The sequence below is a fragment of the Podarcis raffonei genome, chromosome 5, assembly GCF_027172205.1.
Source record: "Podarcis raffonei isolate rPodRaf1 chromosome 5, rPodRaf1.pri, whole genome shotgun sequence".
NCBI classification, from domain to species: Eukaryota; Metazoa; Chordata; class Lepidosauria; order Squamata; family Lacertidae; genus Podarcis; species Podarcis raffonei.
The window spans coordinates 46,088,248-46,105,651 of NC_070606.1; the positions used below are offsets into that span (position 1 = coordinate 46,088,248).

Consider the following 17,404-nt stretch of genomic DNA (forward strand, 5'->3'; position numbering starts at 1 on the left):
TGTGGAGGGGTAATTGGCATTAAAGTATACAATCCCTTTAAACACATATGGTCAGCCTAATAATTTATTTCCATTTCTAGCTCTGAGCTCACAGCCCTTTCACACCCAGATCCGCCTCACAGCAGTTGGCAAGAATGTGTTTGCCAAGAGTCTTGAGAATCTGATAAGGAGAGCTTTAAACTAGATCTTGAGGGGGAGGGAGAAAACAATATGAACAACAAAAGAGCACCTGGCACTGGGGATAGTAGCTTCATTGATGCACAGGAAACTTAGGTGGTGCTCCAGAAACCTGCTAAAGGGCAAGAAACTATAGGAAGGAAGCAGCTGCAGGGAACAGCTCATGGTTTCAGTTGTCTCTACAGGAATGCACAGAGCATGGGAAACAAGATGAACTGGAGCTTTTAATACACGATGGTAAATATGACCTGGTAGGCATTCATTACTGAAACCTGGTGGGATGAGACTCATGACTGGAATGTAGGAATTGAGGGGTATAACCTGTTCAAAAGGAATAGACAAAAAGGAAGGGGGGGAGGAGTAGCATTGTATATAAAGGATGTGTACACTTGTGAAGAAATCCATGACCTAGAGCATGAAAAGCAGATCGAGAGTATATGGGTAAAAATTGTAGGAGAGAGAAACAACAGTGACCTTACTGTGTGTGTCTGCTATAAACTGCCAAGCCAGACTGAAGACCCCGATGATGCTTTACTACAGCAGATTACCAAGCATTCAAAAAGGAGAGAAATAGTAATCATGGGGGACTTCAACTTTCCTGATATCTGTTGGGACTCAAACTCTGTCAAGAGTGTAAGATCTGACAAATTCCTCCATTGCATCACTGACAATTTCATTTCCCAGAAGGTGGAAGAACTAACAAGGGGATCATCTATCTTGGACCTGATCCACACCAATAGGGAGGAACTGATTGATGAAGTGATCATGTTCTCCTGGGTTTCAGGATACAGAGGCAAGGGGAAACTGAGTGTAGTCTGACACATACTCTGAACTTTAAGAAGGCCAATTTTGAAAAGCTGAAGGAACTACTGGGTGTGATCCCATGGTCAGAAACTCAATGAGAAGCGAATCCAATAAGGATGGGAGTTTCTAAAGGAGAAATATTGAAGCCCCAAATGCAGACAATATCAACAAGAAATAAAAGTGGGAAGCATCTAAGGAAACCAGTGTGGCTACATAAAGAGCTTATAAATGAGCTGAGGGTTAAGAAGGCCATGTATAAGAAATGGAAGAAAGGGGAAATCACAAAGGAGGAATATACACAAGTAGCCAACAATTGCAGGGGGGAAGTCAGGCTGGCTAAAGCTCAGAATGAGCTCAGGCTTGCAAGAGAGGTTAAAAATAAAAATAAAAGGTTTCTTCAGCTATGTCCGAAGTAGCAGGAACAACAAGCAAGTGATAGGTCCTCTGTGTGGGGAACACAGAGAAATGATATTGGATAACAGAGAAAAGGTTGAACTACTCAACACCTACTTTGCCTCTGTCTTTACCCAAAAGGAAAGTGATGCCCAACTTGGTGATAACAGAATAAATGATGTAAGGAGGGGAGATGAAGCCCAAGATAGGAAAAGAGGTAGTAAGGGAACACCTGGCTACTTTATTCAAATCTCCAGGGCCTGATGAGCTGCATCCAAGGGTACTAAAGGAGTTTGCAGATGTAATTTTAGAGCCTTTGCCTTCATGCTTGCCTATAAATCTTTCTGACAGTAAGAGCTGTTCAGCAGTGGAACAGACTCTGACGAGAGGTGGTTGGAGTCTCCTTCCTTGGAGGTTTTTAAACAGAGGTTGGATGGCATCTGTCATAGATGCTTTAGATGAGATTCCTGCATTGCAGGGGGTTGGACTAGATGACTCTTGACAACTCTAAGAGTCTATGATTCTTACTATGGCAGCAAAGACAGTCCTAAAACACTCACGCAGGTGGACTCCTCCTCCTAACTTCTCTCATGACTTTGGCATTGTTTATCAAAATCCTTCTCACCAAAATGAGGGTTAAAAAAAATTATACTAAAAAAGTTAAAATCTGAAAATCTCAGATGTGACTAGCACCATGGTGGAAAATGACAACCATGAAGGCGATATCATCTATTCTTCCACAACTACGTCAATACCATGGAGTTAGTGTACTTCATGAGACAACCCATAGTAGTGTGTTGATCTGTGCCTGAACTAGGTCAAATTAGATGTTGCAGATATTAGCATCAACATGTAATTGTGTTCCCGTTAGATTGCCAAAAGCCTGGGAGGAGAGAACATTTTAAAAAGTGCGCACACACAAGCATGGGATCAGAACATGACACAGCCAGTTTGTATTGAAGAAGTTGGAACATGGAGCCAAAGGAATTCAGATAAAATGGTTCTGCCAAGGCAATGTGCCTAAGCACAGACATGCAGAAATGTGGATGAGGTCAAAGGGTATTCTGTCTCAATCTGCTCGTTAAGAGTCTATTCTGTAATTAAAGCCTCTTGTTGGAGAAAGAGGAGAGGTGAACAGCTATTATTCAGGGCCAGGCAGAGAAGCAAAGCCTTATTAGAGATGGTTTTAAAGGAAGTCTCTCTGCTGATAGCCATGGTGTTTGTACAGGCAGATGCTTGCAAGTTGAGTTGTATACAGTTCATGGAAACAGACGCAGACCTGCTATGCAGTTTAGGAAGAGAGCAGCTATTTCAGAGATTTTATGAAAAATGAAAAACAAAAGAGTCTTGCCCTTAAGAGTAAAATGAAATTATGCCAACATTGTTTTAAACATCTACAAAGATCTCAAAAAGCAAAACAAAAAAATGGAGAGGGGGTGTTCAAGTTTGGGGCTTCTCAAGCAATTAAAAAGACGTGGCATTGTTAACGAGAGGTATGTGGTGTATGGTTCCGTCTGAAAAACAGCAACAAGCATGTGAGCGCTACAATTTAAAGAGCTGTCAACAGCTTTTGCAAAACACTCGACATTGCTAGCAATGATATCGGTTAAAGACCCACCCAGAAGAACCCCTAGCAATCCAGATGCAGCATGTGAAAAGCATTTTGAAAGTATGCGCATTCTGAATATATCCTTTAACCCCAAGTGGGATCTGAACACAAAAGTACTCTTCCACTCCTGCAATTTCATGCAGCTGGTATTCAGAAGCATCCTACTTCCGACCAAGGTGGCACAGCATATTCTCCATCATGGCTCCTCCATGACCATCAGAATGCTTCCTAAGCGAGGCAGAGTATTCACTGTGTGTAAAATGAATAAATTTGCCCTGTAGTAAACGTGAATTCAGGACCAAGAAAAGCTGGATTCTAAAAACTCTCCGAAGCGTGAACATTAAGCAGGTTTAATTATTTTGCAACATTTCTTTTGCTTATCACACTACAAGACAAAGAGCAGTACAGGGCACTGACATGTGCGCAGCAGAAATCTAGCCTCAGATTCTTCTCCAGTTTCTAACATTTCACCAAGCACTGGCCATACATTTTCAAGCCTATCTTTGAAATTTAACAGATGAGATTAAAAGGGGTGGGATGGAGAAAAGTCAATATTTTCCAGGTTATTAATTCTATACCCAGTACCTATTTCTGTACTTCAGTGGGTACATACAAAGCTTTGCACTTCATAATATTAAGTCAAATTTAATATCTGTTAGACTTTGCCTTATGATCTGGGTTATAAAAAGAGGTGTAAGTAAAGGATCTTCACCTGTTTTCATGGGAAGAATACCTTTTGCTTTCTTCCTGATAGGCCATCAATGCCACAAGCAGCAAATTATTGATTTGGATGCACACACTACGTGATGTACCCATTCTCTAACCTATCCTCCACGGCAAAACATGTATCCCCAGCATAAAGCTTCTCCCCTTTGAGCAGAAAACAGCTGTAAACCAAAAGAAATGAGCTCTATCCTTGGTGAACCATGTCCAAATATTGGTCTCTCAGTTTCTCATTTTGTCTAAAACATTTCGACGGCGGCATACAACCCAGGAAGAATATCAGAATATGCAACGGTCCATTAACATCACCTGACCTTAATCTAACATAGAAAAGTGTATGGCAGATGTGCTATCAGTAGCAAATAATTATATGAACATAAGCAATATGATTTAATGGGGAATGTGTGAATTTATAAATTTCTTTGAAATCCAGATTTTCATTGGAAGGTCCAGCACAGCTAATCCTGTTAGCAAGAGGATTTAGGCAACGAGATGAGAAGTAACACAATAACACACATGGCGCTTCATCTCTCCAAGCTAATTTTCATGCAGTGATATTTTTAGATAAAAAGGCACCACTTCACTTTCTTGTGAGAGCAATAATAATAGATAATCAAAAGGAACTACAAACATACCTCCCCTGTGGTTTATATTCCTGGTAAGATATACCCTAGCAAAACGCAATGGTGAAAGGGAATATGTTTATGTAATAAAATCCCTTTGAAATAGCTCTTGATCCTTATGAGCTTCCTCAAAGAAACAGGGCAAATTGTGAGATTTATATTGTGTGTGTTAAATATTCATAGGGATTTTTGTGATTTTCATCCTACGATTAAGCTTTGTTACCAACTGACCATACTTACCTCTGCATAATTTCTTTTACGATTATTTTTTCCCAATGTTTGAACAAGATTATATATACATTTATGTAAATGTACATCTGTGAGCATACAGCACATTACCAGAACAGGTCTATTCTCAAAGGTTTCATAATGAATAAGACTCGCAACAACAGATTGGTTTGAGGAACAGAGTCTATGAGATTAGCTGCCCACTTACACTGGTACAGACCTAGTGAAGCCTATAGGACTACACTGGTGTAAGCAGCCTGTGAATGGAGCAGCCCATAAGCACATAGCTGTATCTTCTGGGCATAGGAACAGATCTGATAGAAAAATGAGTCTCCCTGACACTGTTGTGTGCTGCGGTGTGATTACCATAGAAATATGCAGCAGGGCAACTTAAAGTGTATGTAAGTCCATAAAGCTCCAGGAAAAGAATGGGCTCCTTTTAGCATATGAATTGCTGTTGCTCAGGGACCAAGCTTTCAATCGCAAGTCAATTTAAGAGGTTTTTTTAATCTCCCAGATGGCAGTCGCTCTAGGAAAATCAAACTATAAGGGCTTGCTGCATTACTATAAATGGTGAATTTCACAGCCCAAGAAATATTATTTATTTATTCATTCTTAAATGCATGAAGAGCCAAACCCAGTCTGCCTTACTCATGAACATTTATTATAATAGGACTGCTTGTGACAGCAAGGCAAGAAGGTTTTGTCCCAGAAGACACTCAGTTTTCCCCCTCAGGCACAGTAGGAGTGTTCAGCATTACTGTGCAAATAAACATTCCTGGAACAGCGTCTAAATTGGAACAGAGAATTTTACCAATAAAACACAGCTAATCCTATCAACTAAAATGAATTAAAATCTAACTAGGTTGTATCTATAAAAGCATTGGCATAGAACAAATATGTGGAAAACATTCAGTGGAATAATGAAGTGTGATTAGCAGGGGACACTTTTACATGTCTATGCAAGAAGTAAGTCTCACTGAGTTCCATGGTGCTTATTTCCCAGGTAAGCATGTATACAGCTGATATCTAAACTGGTCAGAAAGGGAGTTAAATTGAAACTAATGGAGTCATCATCTCTAGGAAGAAAGCATGTAGGAATGAGAAAAGTGCAGGGAGAGTAAAGCCGAGCATAGTCAGTAGCAGTCTGCGGGGTGGGACAGTATTGATCACCTAGCTTTCCAATGCAAAGGTCACTGCCCATAACTGAGGGGTGCAAAGGGACCAGGGGGTTGGGTGTGGTACAGGTGCAGCAGTAGTAGGAGCATCAGATTGGCTCTGCCGCTGCACCTGCGCTGCACTGACTTCCCGACTGCCTTACTCCTTCCCCTCTTGGTTACCAGCAGCAGCTTCCATGTTGTGCAACAAGGTGAGTTTTCCTGCCCTGCCCACCACTACCACCAGCAGTGATGCTAGATTAAGCATGTCTGGCCAATTTAGACAACATCTGGAAGGCCACAGGTTCCTCATCCCTCTGTTAGTTTGCTTTATATATGATCTTAATTCATGAACAGATGTTATGTGCAGCAGCGCAGAAACAGCCATAGTGTGCTTTGATTTCATATAGAGGCTCGACAGCTCGTTGTCAAATATTTAGCTAGAGTGGGACTCACCTCTCTGTTGAAGAATAGGCCTAGCTCCCAAAGTATCTGAACAGACACAAAAATCCTCTGTCCTGGCTTTGTAAGTAGAGATAACTATATCATGATTCAGTTTTCCCACCGCTAACTGTGGAGGGAAAGAGACCTATCTGTCTGTGGACCTCATTCTTCCATAGCCAGCTGTTGTGGAGGATCAGTCAACTAACAATTTCCTGCTGAGTGGCTGCAACACTGACCCAGAACATCCCTGCCAGCTAAACAACCTTCTTCTGTGGGAGGGGAAATCTTTTGATCCCTGTGAAAATTCAGTGGTAGTGTGCAACAATGTCTCCCTGTCCCCTTTCCCATCACACTCCTTCTGTCTGTATAATTCTTAAAGACCCTGGAAATGTTTACATTATTAACAGCACTTTGACACATTGGCTTTTAAAAATAAACAGTCCCAGAAATGCAATTATCTTTTCCCTGCCTCATAGCACCGGAATGAAGAAAGTGCACAAATGAACGAACCATTTGCACAAAATTGCTATCTGAACATACTGAGGAAAACTGGGGCTTTCCATTCAATATATTTTTGCCAAAGAATATGTAAAGGAGATCAAGACCAAACCTTAGTTGTTGCTGTCTTTTTCTTGAGCTGGAAGCAAATTTTAACCTGAACTTACTTTTTCTCTTCTCCTGCCTTTCTGGTTACCTGTTCAGATTCCCTCTTTCTCTTTTTAAAAATGAATAAATCTCCTTTATTGGCATAGAAAAAGTGCATCGAATACATGGATCAGAACACAACACAGTTAACGAAACATACTAGGAGATAACTTTAGGATAAAACTGTCCAGACATCGCAAGATTTTTGAGTGGCACCATGAAATTAAGTCACCATAGGTCCCAGGAGCCATTTTCAAACCTCACAATGTCTCTTCTCTTTTAAAAGTGGTAACGCGGGTGGTAAAGGTAAAGGGACCCCCGACCATTAGGTCCAGTCGTGGCCGACTCTGGGGTTGCGGCGCTCATCTCGCTTTATCGGCCGAGGGAGCCGGCGTATAGCTTCCGGGTCATGTGGCCAGCATGACTAAGCTGCTTCTGGCAAACCAGAGCAGCGCATGGAAATGCCGTTTATCTTCCCACCGGTGCGGTACCTATTTATCTACTTGCATTTTGTGCTTTCGAACTGCTAGGTTGGCAGGAGCTGGGACCAAACAACGGGAACTTGCCCCGTTGCAGGGATTCGAACCACCAACCTTCTGATCGGCAAGCCCTAGGCTCAGTGGTTTACACCACAGCGCCACCTGCGTCCCAACGCGGGTGGTGCTGTGGTCTAAACCACTGAGCCTAGGACTTGCCAATCGGAAGGTCGGCGGTTCGAATCCCCGTGACAGGGTGAGCTCCCGTTGCTCGGTCCTAGCTCCTGCCAACCTAGCAGTTCGAAAGCACAAAATGCAAGTAGATAAATAGGTATTGCTCCAGTGGGAAGGTAAACAGCATTTCCATGTGCTGCTCTGGTTTCGCCAGAAATGGCTTAGTCATGCTGGCCACATGACCCAAAACTGTCTGCAGACAAACGCCGGCTCCCTCGGCCTGTAAAGCGAGATGAGCACCGCAATCCCAGAGTCGTTTGCGACTGGACTTAACGGTCAGGGGTCCTTTACCTTTACCTTTTAAAGGCATTCATTGGCCATAGCACAAGTATTGAAAAAGTAAGCAACGCTTTTGGTGATACTTCAATGTATATATGGGAAATGAATCTAGACTGTGAAATAAGAGGCCCCAAAATGGAATTCCCTACTGTTTGATAAATCTGCTAAATCAATACCTGCCTACATTAAGGGAAATACCATCAAAGTTCTGCATAGGTGTCACATATCGTCCTTGGACACACACCAGTTGGTTGGTATGGCTGTAGATATATTATCACATTTGGTGACATAGGTGTCAACTCCTAGGAGCGGAGCTGTCTTTGACCCTCTCAATATATGTTGGCAGGGGGCCGAGCCCCCCCCCCCAGTGTTGAGGGGGCAAAGGAGGCTGGGCACAGAGCCACGTGTGGTGCAGCATCAGTGACCAGCTCCTCCTGAGCATCAGAGAAGAGAAGCCACTGGCCACTGAAGCCACGCAGTGCTGGGCTCTGCGCTCAGCCTCCTCCCGACGATGTGCATGCAATGTGTGCTGTGCGCGTGACATCACACTGGACCCCCTCAATATTGGGCGCAAGACGGCACCTCTGCTTGGTGGGAATGCCCAATAATCCAGGGATTTGGGGGAGCAGTACGTGATGAGATTGCTAAATACTTCATTAATCAATATGCAGCACAACTGTCCATATTATACATGTTTGAAGGCACAGATGAAGACATTTAAATGAAGGACTTATGAAGGTTTTTGTTAGTGGTGGCAAGGCAATCTATTGCTCAAAAAATGTAAGGAGTTGCAGCGTTTTTAGTACTGAGCTTTGGTATTGAAACCGTCTGGCATATAGCTATAACGGAAAAGATAACACATGAAACATGGATATTAAAAGGAACCAAAAAGCCACAAAAGCTTTATGCCATATGGTGGAAATTTGTTGTATATACCACGGGGCTGGAAAACACTCTGCCAGCTGCATCTTTACAAATAAGGTCTTCAGGATTTTTTCTATGTTAACTGTACCCCTGACCATCTGTACGGACAAACTGGAGCATCTCCGGACTTCTATGTTATATTGAATTATTGTAAGAGGGAGAAGGGAAAAGAGAATAACGTACTGTATTTTTCCGTCTATAAGATGCCCCCGTGCATAAGACACCCCCTATTTTGGGGGACTCTGATTTAAGAAAATTGGGGGAGATGGCCCCCATGCATAAGATGCCCCCAAATTCTGGTCATTGTTTTTTAGGGGGGAAACCTAGTCTTATACATGAAAAAAATACGTTAATTCTTACTTTCATGCTGGAAAGCAGAGAGGGGAGGAGAGTTAGGGAAAGGTTGATGGTTGTAGTTGAATTTTGTGCATTTTAAAATTCTCATATAGTCTGAGAAGACTTCCCAAACTGGAAGACTGGTTAATCAAAATCTGGGGCTCTGGACAGATGGTTAAACTGACCATTAAGGTTCAGCAACCTAGACAGTGGGACAATAACTTCATTGAAAAGAGGAGTCTTTTCATAGCCTAATGGAATGAGAGAACACATGAGGCAGTAAACCCTTATATGATCTACTATATGATTCATTTGAATAAAATGAATAAATGAATAAAATGAACAATTCAAAAAAATTATGTGTGTGAGACACACCCACCAATTAAAATGTTCCTAGTAGATGGTGTGTGTGTGTGTGTGTGAGAGAGAGAGAGAGAGAGAGAGAGAGTACTGTGAATAACAAAACAGATTTTTTATTGTAATATCTACAAAAAACCAAAAATATTTAGAAACCAGATATTTTATCTATATGGCAACATAAGTCTGTTTTGTTCATTACAGTAAAGTTTATTATATTTCAGTGATTAACCTGGTCCTAAATCAAAAGCAAGCTAGTGTGAAGTGCCACACACACATATACCCCTGGACCATGATCAGTGATAGACAGATATTATAATATTATGAATATTTAGCAATAAATATTTATATCTGCATATATACTGTTTTTATTTTCCTTTTAATACATAGATTATAGATATATACATCATTTTAATTATGTACTATTAATTATATGTAAGTAAAATAAAGAGGAATATATTCATAAGCCTGAACAGAAGCAAATCATGAAAACATAAAAGCAATATTCATTTTTAAAACTCAAGTTAGATTTGCCCAAGCTTCTACACTCTGCCCCATGCAACAACCGGAAGACCCAGTGGAGCCCTGGCTGATTTCACGCTAAAATTCACCACAGCCAACTTTGAAGATAAATAGTTTGCTGGAGGAAGACACCATTTTGGTGTTCTGCAGAGTGCCTCCCCCATGCTGTAGCGCTCAGCCAGGCTCTAGCTGTTAAGGTGGTTGTTGCCGAAACATTTTCTTTTTAACACTTGACCCAAAGGTTAACGTATACATAGTTTAATCAATGCATTGCTTTATGAACAGGCTCCATCTACGGCACTTAGGCCTGCAGTGGCCCGGCTAACATTCCAGGGTGCAAGCACTGAGGTAGAGAAATCTGTAGTAATAACAGCTTTTCAATTATTTCTTTCTCTCAGATAATTCTTTCTGCATTGATTTGTTTGTTGTACAGCCCTTGTTTACATGAATATTACAGAGGCATGCTGTGGGGCATATTCTCAGTTCATGGGGCTTGCTGCTGCGTGGACCCAGTAGCCATGCATTGTGTGTGTGTGGGGGGGGAATTAATGTTGTTAACCCAGCTGTCCTTCAGAGAAGCTTTCTGCTATGTTGATATTTTCTAATGCACAGTGGCTGTAATTTGGTAACATATTCCGTTTGCAAGAGATCTCCAGTTCAGCCCCAGGCACCTCCAACTAGGTCTGGAAAGATTCCAGTCTGAAACGCTGGGCACCTGCTGAGTTAAGTGGATCAATGAGCTGACTTGGTGTAAGGTAGATTGCTACTTTTATATCTTATTTTCAGGAAAGGTCAGCACTGTCTAAGAGACTAATCTGAAGCCTTGCAAGAGGATACAAGAGGATTTCATTTCTGGTACAAACTCACCAGAGAGGGAATCAGGCAAGAAAGCCAAAACCTGTGCTCCTGTTTTTTCTTGACTTTTCTGCTCCACTAACACGTCTGTGAAAAAGCAATTCATAAAATGCAATACTGGCTACTCACTGGAAAGTCCCCAGTTGCTGGTGAACCACACTTTGTGTATATAATGCCACCTAATGGACATTCAGGCTTACAGCCATGAAATGTTGTAATAGAGGGAGAGATTGCATATACTATATAGTACTTGCTCAGCAACTCCAAGTAACGTTATGTACAGAGAAGGAAAAAAGTATTTGATCCCCTGCTAAATTTGCCCATTTGCCCTCTGATGAAGAAATGACCAGTCCATAATTTTAATGGCAGGTTTATTGTAGCTGTGAGAGACAGAATAACAACAGGAAAACTCCCAGAAACCCAGAAGACAAAAGTCTGCCTGCCAACAAGAATTGTGTGGGTTACTAAACTGCAGAATGCCTACATACTACCTGAGTTAGTCACAGTGGTGGGTATTTTTTGATATTTTAATGCTACTGACGCTCTTTAAAATTATGTATTTTTGGATTATTTCTATATACTTGCTTAATTTATATTTTTGTGTGTAATGCCTTGTGAAAAGGTTTGTTTTAAGGGGGGGGGGTTAGAAATTTAATCAGTTAAAACAAAACCTCTGTAAAGAAGTGATGGTTCAAAGTTTTGACTTGCCTAGGGTCAGCTGCTGAATGACATCGCTCAGCAGGTATATGAGTCTGGGTCTCCTACATCCAAACCAATCACAGTACATGCTGCACCACAGCTAATGTTTCCAGATTCCCAAAGGAAAGCAATAGGGGTTGAAGGTAAGAAAAATCAAAGGAAGGAGAACATTTTGACTTTTCTGCTTCTGGGTTGAAAATCATTAATGCCATAATCTTAAAGCTACTTACCAAGGTGTGAGTCCAATTTAACTTAGTGAGACATATTTCTGAATAGACATGTCACCAGGTTGCACTATTCATCTGGCAGTACAAATTATGACCTACAAATTATGGCTGGCAGTGACTATTTATTTGGATAAACTTTTCTTCATGGGGTCATTTTCTGGGGACCACATTATTCTAAATCCAAACACAGTGGCTTGATTAACACTGTGATTAACATCAGTCCTAGGTTCCTAAAAACTTCCATGTCCTTTCTCTTTTTCCTTAAGTCTTTATTGAAAGTTTTCCTAAGATATACATCCAGTAAATACTGTATCATGTTGGTGCTTGTTTTCTTCCCATCTCAGTTCCATCAGCTTGCTACAGTTGTGAAAGAGAATAGGAATAGAGCCAGGTATTTGAATTACATGATTCCGGAAAAAGTAATCAACAGAAATGAAAAAGGATACTCTCCGCTACCATGTTTATAGATTCGTTTCATATCTACCGAAGAAAATTCCAAGGTCAGGTTTCTTTCTGGGCTCTTTATCAAAGGGACTGTGAGCATATCCATTTGGCACATATCAATATCAGCATGTCCCAAAGAGAGTATTTGTACTTGCTCATGTGCCATGCTAACTTAATAGCAACAGGAGGACAGAAGGGTAGCTTTTACTGAACAGGCTCAGGATATATCTTCAGTATATTGAGAATCTAAAGCTACATCTCTATTCCTTAGCTACCCAGGTAGATACCTCGTTTACTTTTCCAAAAAAGCATCCTAAAGATGTCCATAATGCAACTCCCCATGATCCCACTGGCATGGTATAGGTCAGATAAGATGTCTTCCTCTGGGGCATCCGCCTACACCAGCTATGAATAACTGTGCATTCCCCAGCAGTCTCTGTGAGCTTGGTAGACCTATAGAAGAAGTGTGGGTTTTCACACCTTGCACTTCTCAACTGAAAGAAGCAGAAGTACTGACATATCACTGTCTCAGAGCCATCTCCTAATTGCAGCAGTAAAGAATAAATCTAAGCAAAGATCACAAAACCTTAAACACCCATAAATTGGACTTGCACAAGAACACAACCCGGGAACATTCTTTTGACTTCAACCCTTCACTGTCCTCACCAATACACATTGCCAGGCCAAGTTAGTGAAACTTAAGTTTGCTATTAGCAAACTCAGTTTGAATGCAGAGACAGTACTGCACCATATTTCTATAACTCTCATTTCAGCCTGCACAGTTTTAAAGGGTATTTCCATGGCAGTTATTCAAACAGCCGAGAATCAAGCAAATGTAGGAAACAATGTTATAATTGGAATAGCAGCATGTGGTATTGTAAACTAGAGAATCCGGAACAGTAAAGCTGCTTAATTGAGTTTCCATCAGGTCCAGTTGTTCAGATTAATCCAGGAAGCATCTGTCTGGCTGAACGTGTGCTCCGAGTTGCTGAATATGGGTAAGATCTTAAATCATTTTATACACAGCATCCCGCTGCTTCCTCTCAATTGTCCTTTTATATAACAAGCTGTGCTCTGGCATCAGCAAATCCCTTGACAATCACCATATTAGTACACAAGTATACAAAAGCACAGGGCCGAGAGACCACATTTGGGCTAAATATTGCCTGCTCTGGCTAGGATACAAAAATCCTCTGCAATATGAACCAAGTAGTTTGCCACACACAAACACACACACACCATGAACAAAATGTTTGCCATTTCCAACCGCGTACTTTCCATTACATCCCACCATTAAAGCAATTTCAGAGTTCTTAAAAATAGTCACAATATAATACTTTTCCTGTGGCAAAGCATTGCACATCTGGCTCGTGATTTCCTTTAAAATAATACAACGATTATGTCTCAGTGTTGACTGCATAGCCAGGCATTCTAACATAAAGTGGACCCATGGGTAGACATTGAATTCAATGCCCAGTATTAATATGTTGAGTTTTCTATATGGGATGGGAAGCCACCAAGGAAGAGCTGAACTTTATGCAATTGACCACAAAATGGTCAGAGATAGCACTGACAGTAGCCAGAGCCACACTTCCTTTCAAAGGTATTCTAGCTGAGTATTCACAGCACCCTACGGGAAACTACTGAAAAACCTTTAGACCTCTAGCAGCAGCTCAAAATAACAGTAAGGAAAGCAACAATAAAGAATAACTACAGACTTGTTTGCATAGTGTGCAAACAAGTAATAGATTTTGAAATTCCAAGTAGATTAAAAAGATGTGGAAATCAAAGCAAAAACCCCAAACCCAGGGTCATTTACCATAACTGGGAAGTTCTTCTTTTAATTAAAATTGCAATGGCTCAGTGGTTCTTTGCTCACTGAAGTTTGTGAGGTTTGTTTGCTTTTTCACAGTGCAAGACAGTTATCCCTCTCTCCTTCAAGAAATACAAATAATTCTTTAGCTTGCTAAAATTATCCTTCTTGTTGCAGAGAAATACAGGAAACTCCTGCCAGACAAGGTTTGTAATTTTTGCACTGGTCTCCTTAACCTGCATTAAGCAACAATTGTATTTGCTGTGTACTCAAGTGGCAAATTCCAGCAGCAGAGAGAAAGAGCTGGAGTACAGTGCTTCCATTTCAGGACAAGATCCTTTGCTTTAATGGCTCAGGGATCTTTAATGCAGAAGAGTGACAGAGAAAGCCTCTTGTGCATGTCCATATCCATTGAGGTTTGGGAATTGCCTTCTTGGGTGCAACTACAAACAGTACTTTTTTTCTTTAAAAAAATGTTTACAGGTACTCTCATTTTGGCTCAAGAAAATCACCATTGGGCAAAATAAATACAGTAAGTGGAAAAAAGTACAAAGATTCACAAAATGTTTAGGGGTATGCGTACTCCTGTGTCCCCTCGGAAAAAAGCACTGGTGACAAAGTCCAATACAGAGTTTGGTTCTTCTCTGCCCAGGGCCGGATTTAGGTTTGATGAAGCCCTAAGCTTCTGAAGGTAATGGGGCCCTTTTTATGTCCAGCTGTCCTTTGTAAAAAACAAATTATCACTGTTTTTGGTGTTGAATATATGCTATATGGTAATTCATAGGAGCCTACACAACAAAAACCCTGTTGCTGTATGTAGGTTTTATTTTATTTGTTTTTTATCTTATATTTTGGAAATGTACATTCAGTTTTTTTCCTTTATTTTTTTTAGGCCCCCCAAGAGGGTGAGGCCCTAAGCTATGGCTTGTTTAGCTTATAGGTAAATCCGGCACTGTCTCTGTCACTAGGCCACCTGGATTTGTAGGTCTGCATATGTATTTAGAAGAATTTATTTCCATTTTTCCCATTGTAAGACTAACCACAAGGACAATCAATTGCTTTCTGCAGAATACAGCACAGGAAGGTTGAAGACTTGGACTCTCTTCTTTCCCACATGAACAGATAGCTCCAACTCTGCCCACTTCGAGTGAAATGACAATAGAAGGAAGTGACCAGGGAAAGGTGCTACCTCAGACATTAACTGCTATAATAAGCCATACCATACTGACATGAGACAAGTCTGCACCTGCTGTGAAAAGAAAAATGGTGGTTCAAGGCAGGACAATGGCTTTTTTCTGGAGTCTGCATTTTAAGGTGATTTATTCACATTGCTTCGTATTTAAGATTGGACCTCCTCCCTGCTTTGCCGGCCTTTTCCCACCTGGCATGGGAGGGTGGGGCCCTGACTAACTCCAGGTACAAAAGCTGAAGCTGCTGAACAGGCTGGGGTATAGTTTTGGGGTTGTTGTTGGGGGGTTGTTGTTGCTGTTGTTGATTTTTTTGTTATCTTTATTTTATATCTTATTATACTACACAGAACTAGATCAATTTGGTTGTGTATTTTTTGTTTAGTTATTATTTATGACTACTTTTGTTATGTTGTATTATGTATTTTTTCAGGTTGTAAGCCACCTTGAGCATGGTTTGAACTATGGAAAGGCAGCATACAAATAAAAAGATGTATGTATGCCTGCATGTATGTATGTATATACAATCATAGAGGGATCTAAAATCCAATGACACATTTCATGTGTACCCAAGAAGAAAAACAGAAAGATGAATTCCACAAGGTGATTTTCCTTCATGGTCCACTGAGGTCCCAGACTCACAGCTTGCTGTCATTAAATTTGCTTAGATATCATCATTAATTCAGTGGTTTTACACTGCTTTATTTTCCTAACTTTACAATTTCAATTTCCCATATTCCCTGCAATTATTGACAAACAAATAAATTGAAACGTCTATTATGTATTTAGTTGCTTTCAATAACCAAAGTCTCAAATCGACTTACGACAGCAATAAAATCTAAAAAACAGAATACATAGCAGATAAACCAGTTAAAAACAATGGGCTAAATCCAGCAAAGTCATTGCATAAGCAGAACCAGTTCCACTCATGCAACTGAACTTCCCCTACTTTTTCTTCCCCACCCCTCCTCGTGCAGCTCCCCACATGCCCCTAAAATTGGTCAAGAGGGTTTGATGGAGTATGGTGAGGGAGAGAAAGTTCTGTAGTGTGTGGGGAAGTCATTCCACTCACACAATGACTTCATTGGATACAACCCAGAATTACACGCTGAATGTGCTCATCCACAATAATCAATTACAAAACATTCACCATTCAACAGCAGGATGAACACACAGCTACTATCAGAACAGTCACAAAAACAGTATTGATGACTTAGAGAATCAAAATGTCCACCTGGTGCTGAAAATACAGTGAGGGTTACAGATTCTGTAACTAAACTTGAAGAAGTCGATGGCTGAACTCCACCTGGCTAGTCCTCAAGCAGGGTAATACAAGCAAATCTATGGTTTACAGATTAAACAGGCTGTAAATCTTGGGGAAAGGAATGAGGCAAAAGATTAGAAACCATCTTCATTCCAAGATAGCTAACCCTGATTATTAAAACTGGTGCCTAACAAATGAATGGCATGAGCAGTTGGAAACAGAGACCTTCCATCCTCTTACCAACTACCCTGCTGATCAGTAATGACAGGAATAGCTCCATTTGTTATTTTCTTGCTCTTCTGACATTTAAGTTGTCTTAAGTTTATGCCTTACCTCGGCAATTAATGGGTTTCTTTTTCCTGCTGCAGAATACTTAGCATACACTCAGTCTGCTCAATAGTCCATAACAATGACAAATGAAGCATTCTTCTTTCTCAGCAGCTTGCCTAACCATGATGTATGCAATCTGTTCCAGATGGGAAACTGCCTTTTGCTCTGGGTATTCTGGAGCCCGATTCTCACAGTGTTTTTTTCCAGTTGCAATGTAAACAAGGGACAATCTCAACACAGCAAAATGAAAATTCTAGTATTTCCCATGCCAGAGGGAACCACTTCTCAATAGGTTTCCATGGCATTGTAAATACTATCCAGCAGAGATGGCTCAGTCTGTTTCTGGCGTGTGTCAATTTCACATAAGTGAAACTTCTACATTCTGTCCTGTTTCTGCATTTATCTATGATTTTTTTTGTTTTTAATAAAAGTCTCCTGAGACAGACGGATACCAATAGTCATGCTGCCTTGGGTTGATGGGAACTTTAGGCCAAAACATTTGGAGGGCCACAGGTTGGGGAAAGTTGATCTAGGCATTACCACTTTTTTTAGTCTTGGTTTTTAGACCTGGTTTCCATTTTAGTTATTGATGCACCATTATTGCTACTGCAAAATAATGGCACTCACCTATTGTAACACTAAGCAAAAACTAGA

At 40.8% G+C, this 17,404-nt stretch overlaps 1 protein-coding gene and 1 long non-coding RNA gene across 5 annotated transcripts in view; one reads left to right on the plus strand and one right to left on the minus strand.

The window, feature by feature from the left end:
• The window catches only part of LHPP (phospholysine phosphohistidine inorganic pyrophosphate phosphatase), a 115,503-nt gene that overhangs the window by 44,991 nt on the left and 53,108 nt on the right, over window positions 1-17,404 (minus strand). The window contains exon 7 of one of the 2 annotated variants that reach the window (XM_053388954.1): window positions 13,988-14,091. The exons of the other annotated variant lie outside the window; for it this stretch is intronic. Coding sequence (XP_053244929.1) covers window positions 14,079-14,091 — 13 coding nt within the window. The 3' untranslated portion in view covers window positions 13,988-14,078. Of the gene's footprint in view, window positions 1-13,987; window positions 14,092-17,404 lie in introns of those variants that run through there. 2 annotated transcript variants of the gene reach the window in all.
• On the plus strand, window positions 10,120-15,658 carry LOC128414143 (uncharacterized). 3 transcript variants are annotated; one of them, XR_008330596.1, is made up of 4 exons: window positions 10,120-10,279; window positions 10,718-11,628; window positions 12,057-14,175; window positions 15,038-15,658. It is a non-coding gene; the product is annotated as an uncharacterized LOC128414143 (long non-coding RNA). The 3 variants fall into 3 exon arrangements; XR_008330595.1 differs by having other exon boundaries at window positions 10,718-11,294; window positions 11,499-14,175; XR_008330594.1 differs by having other exon boundaries at window positions 10,718-14,175.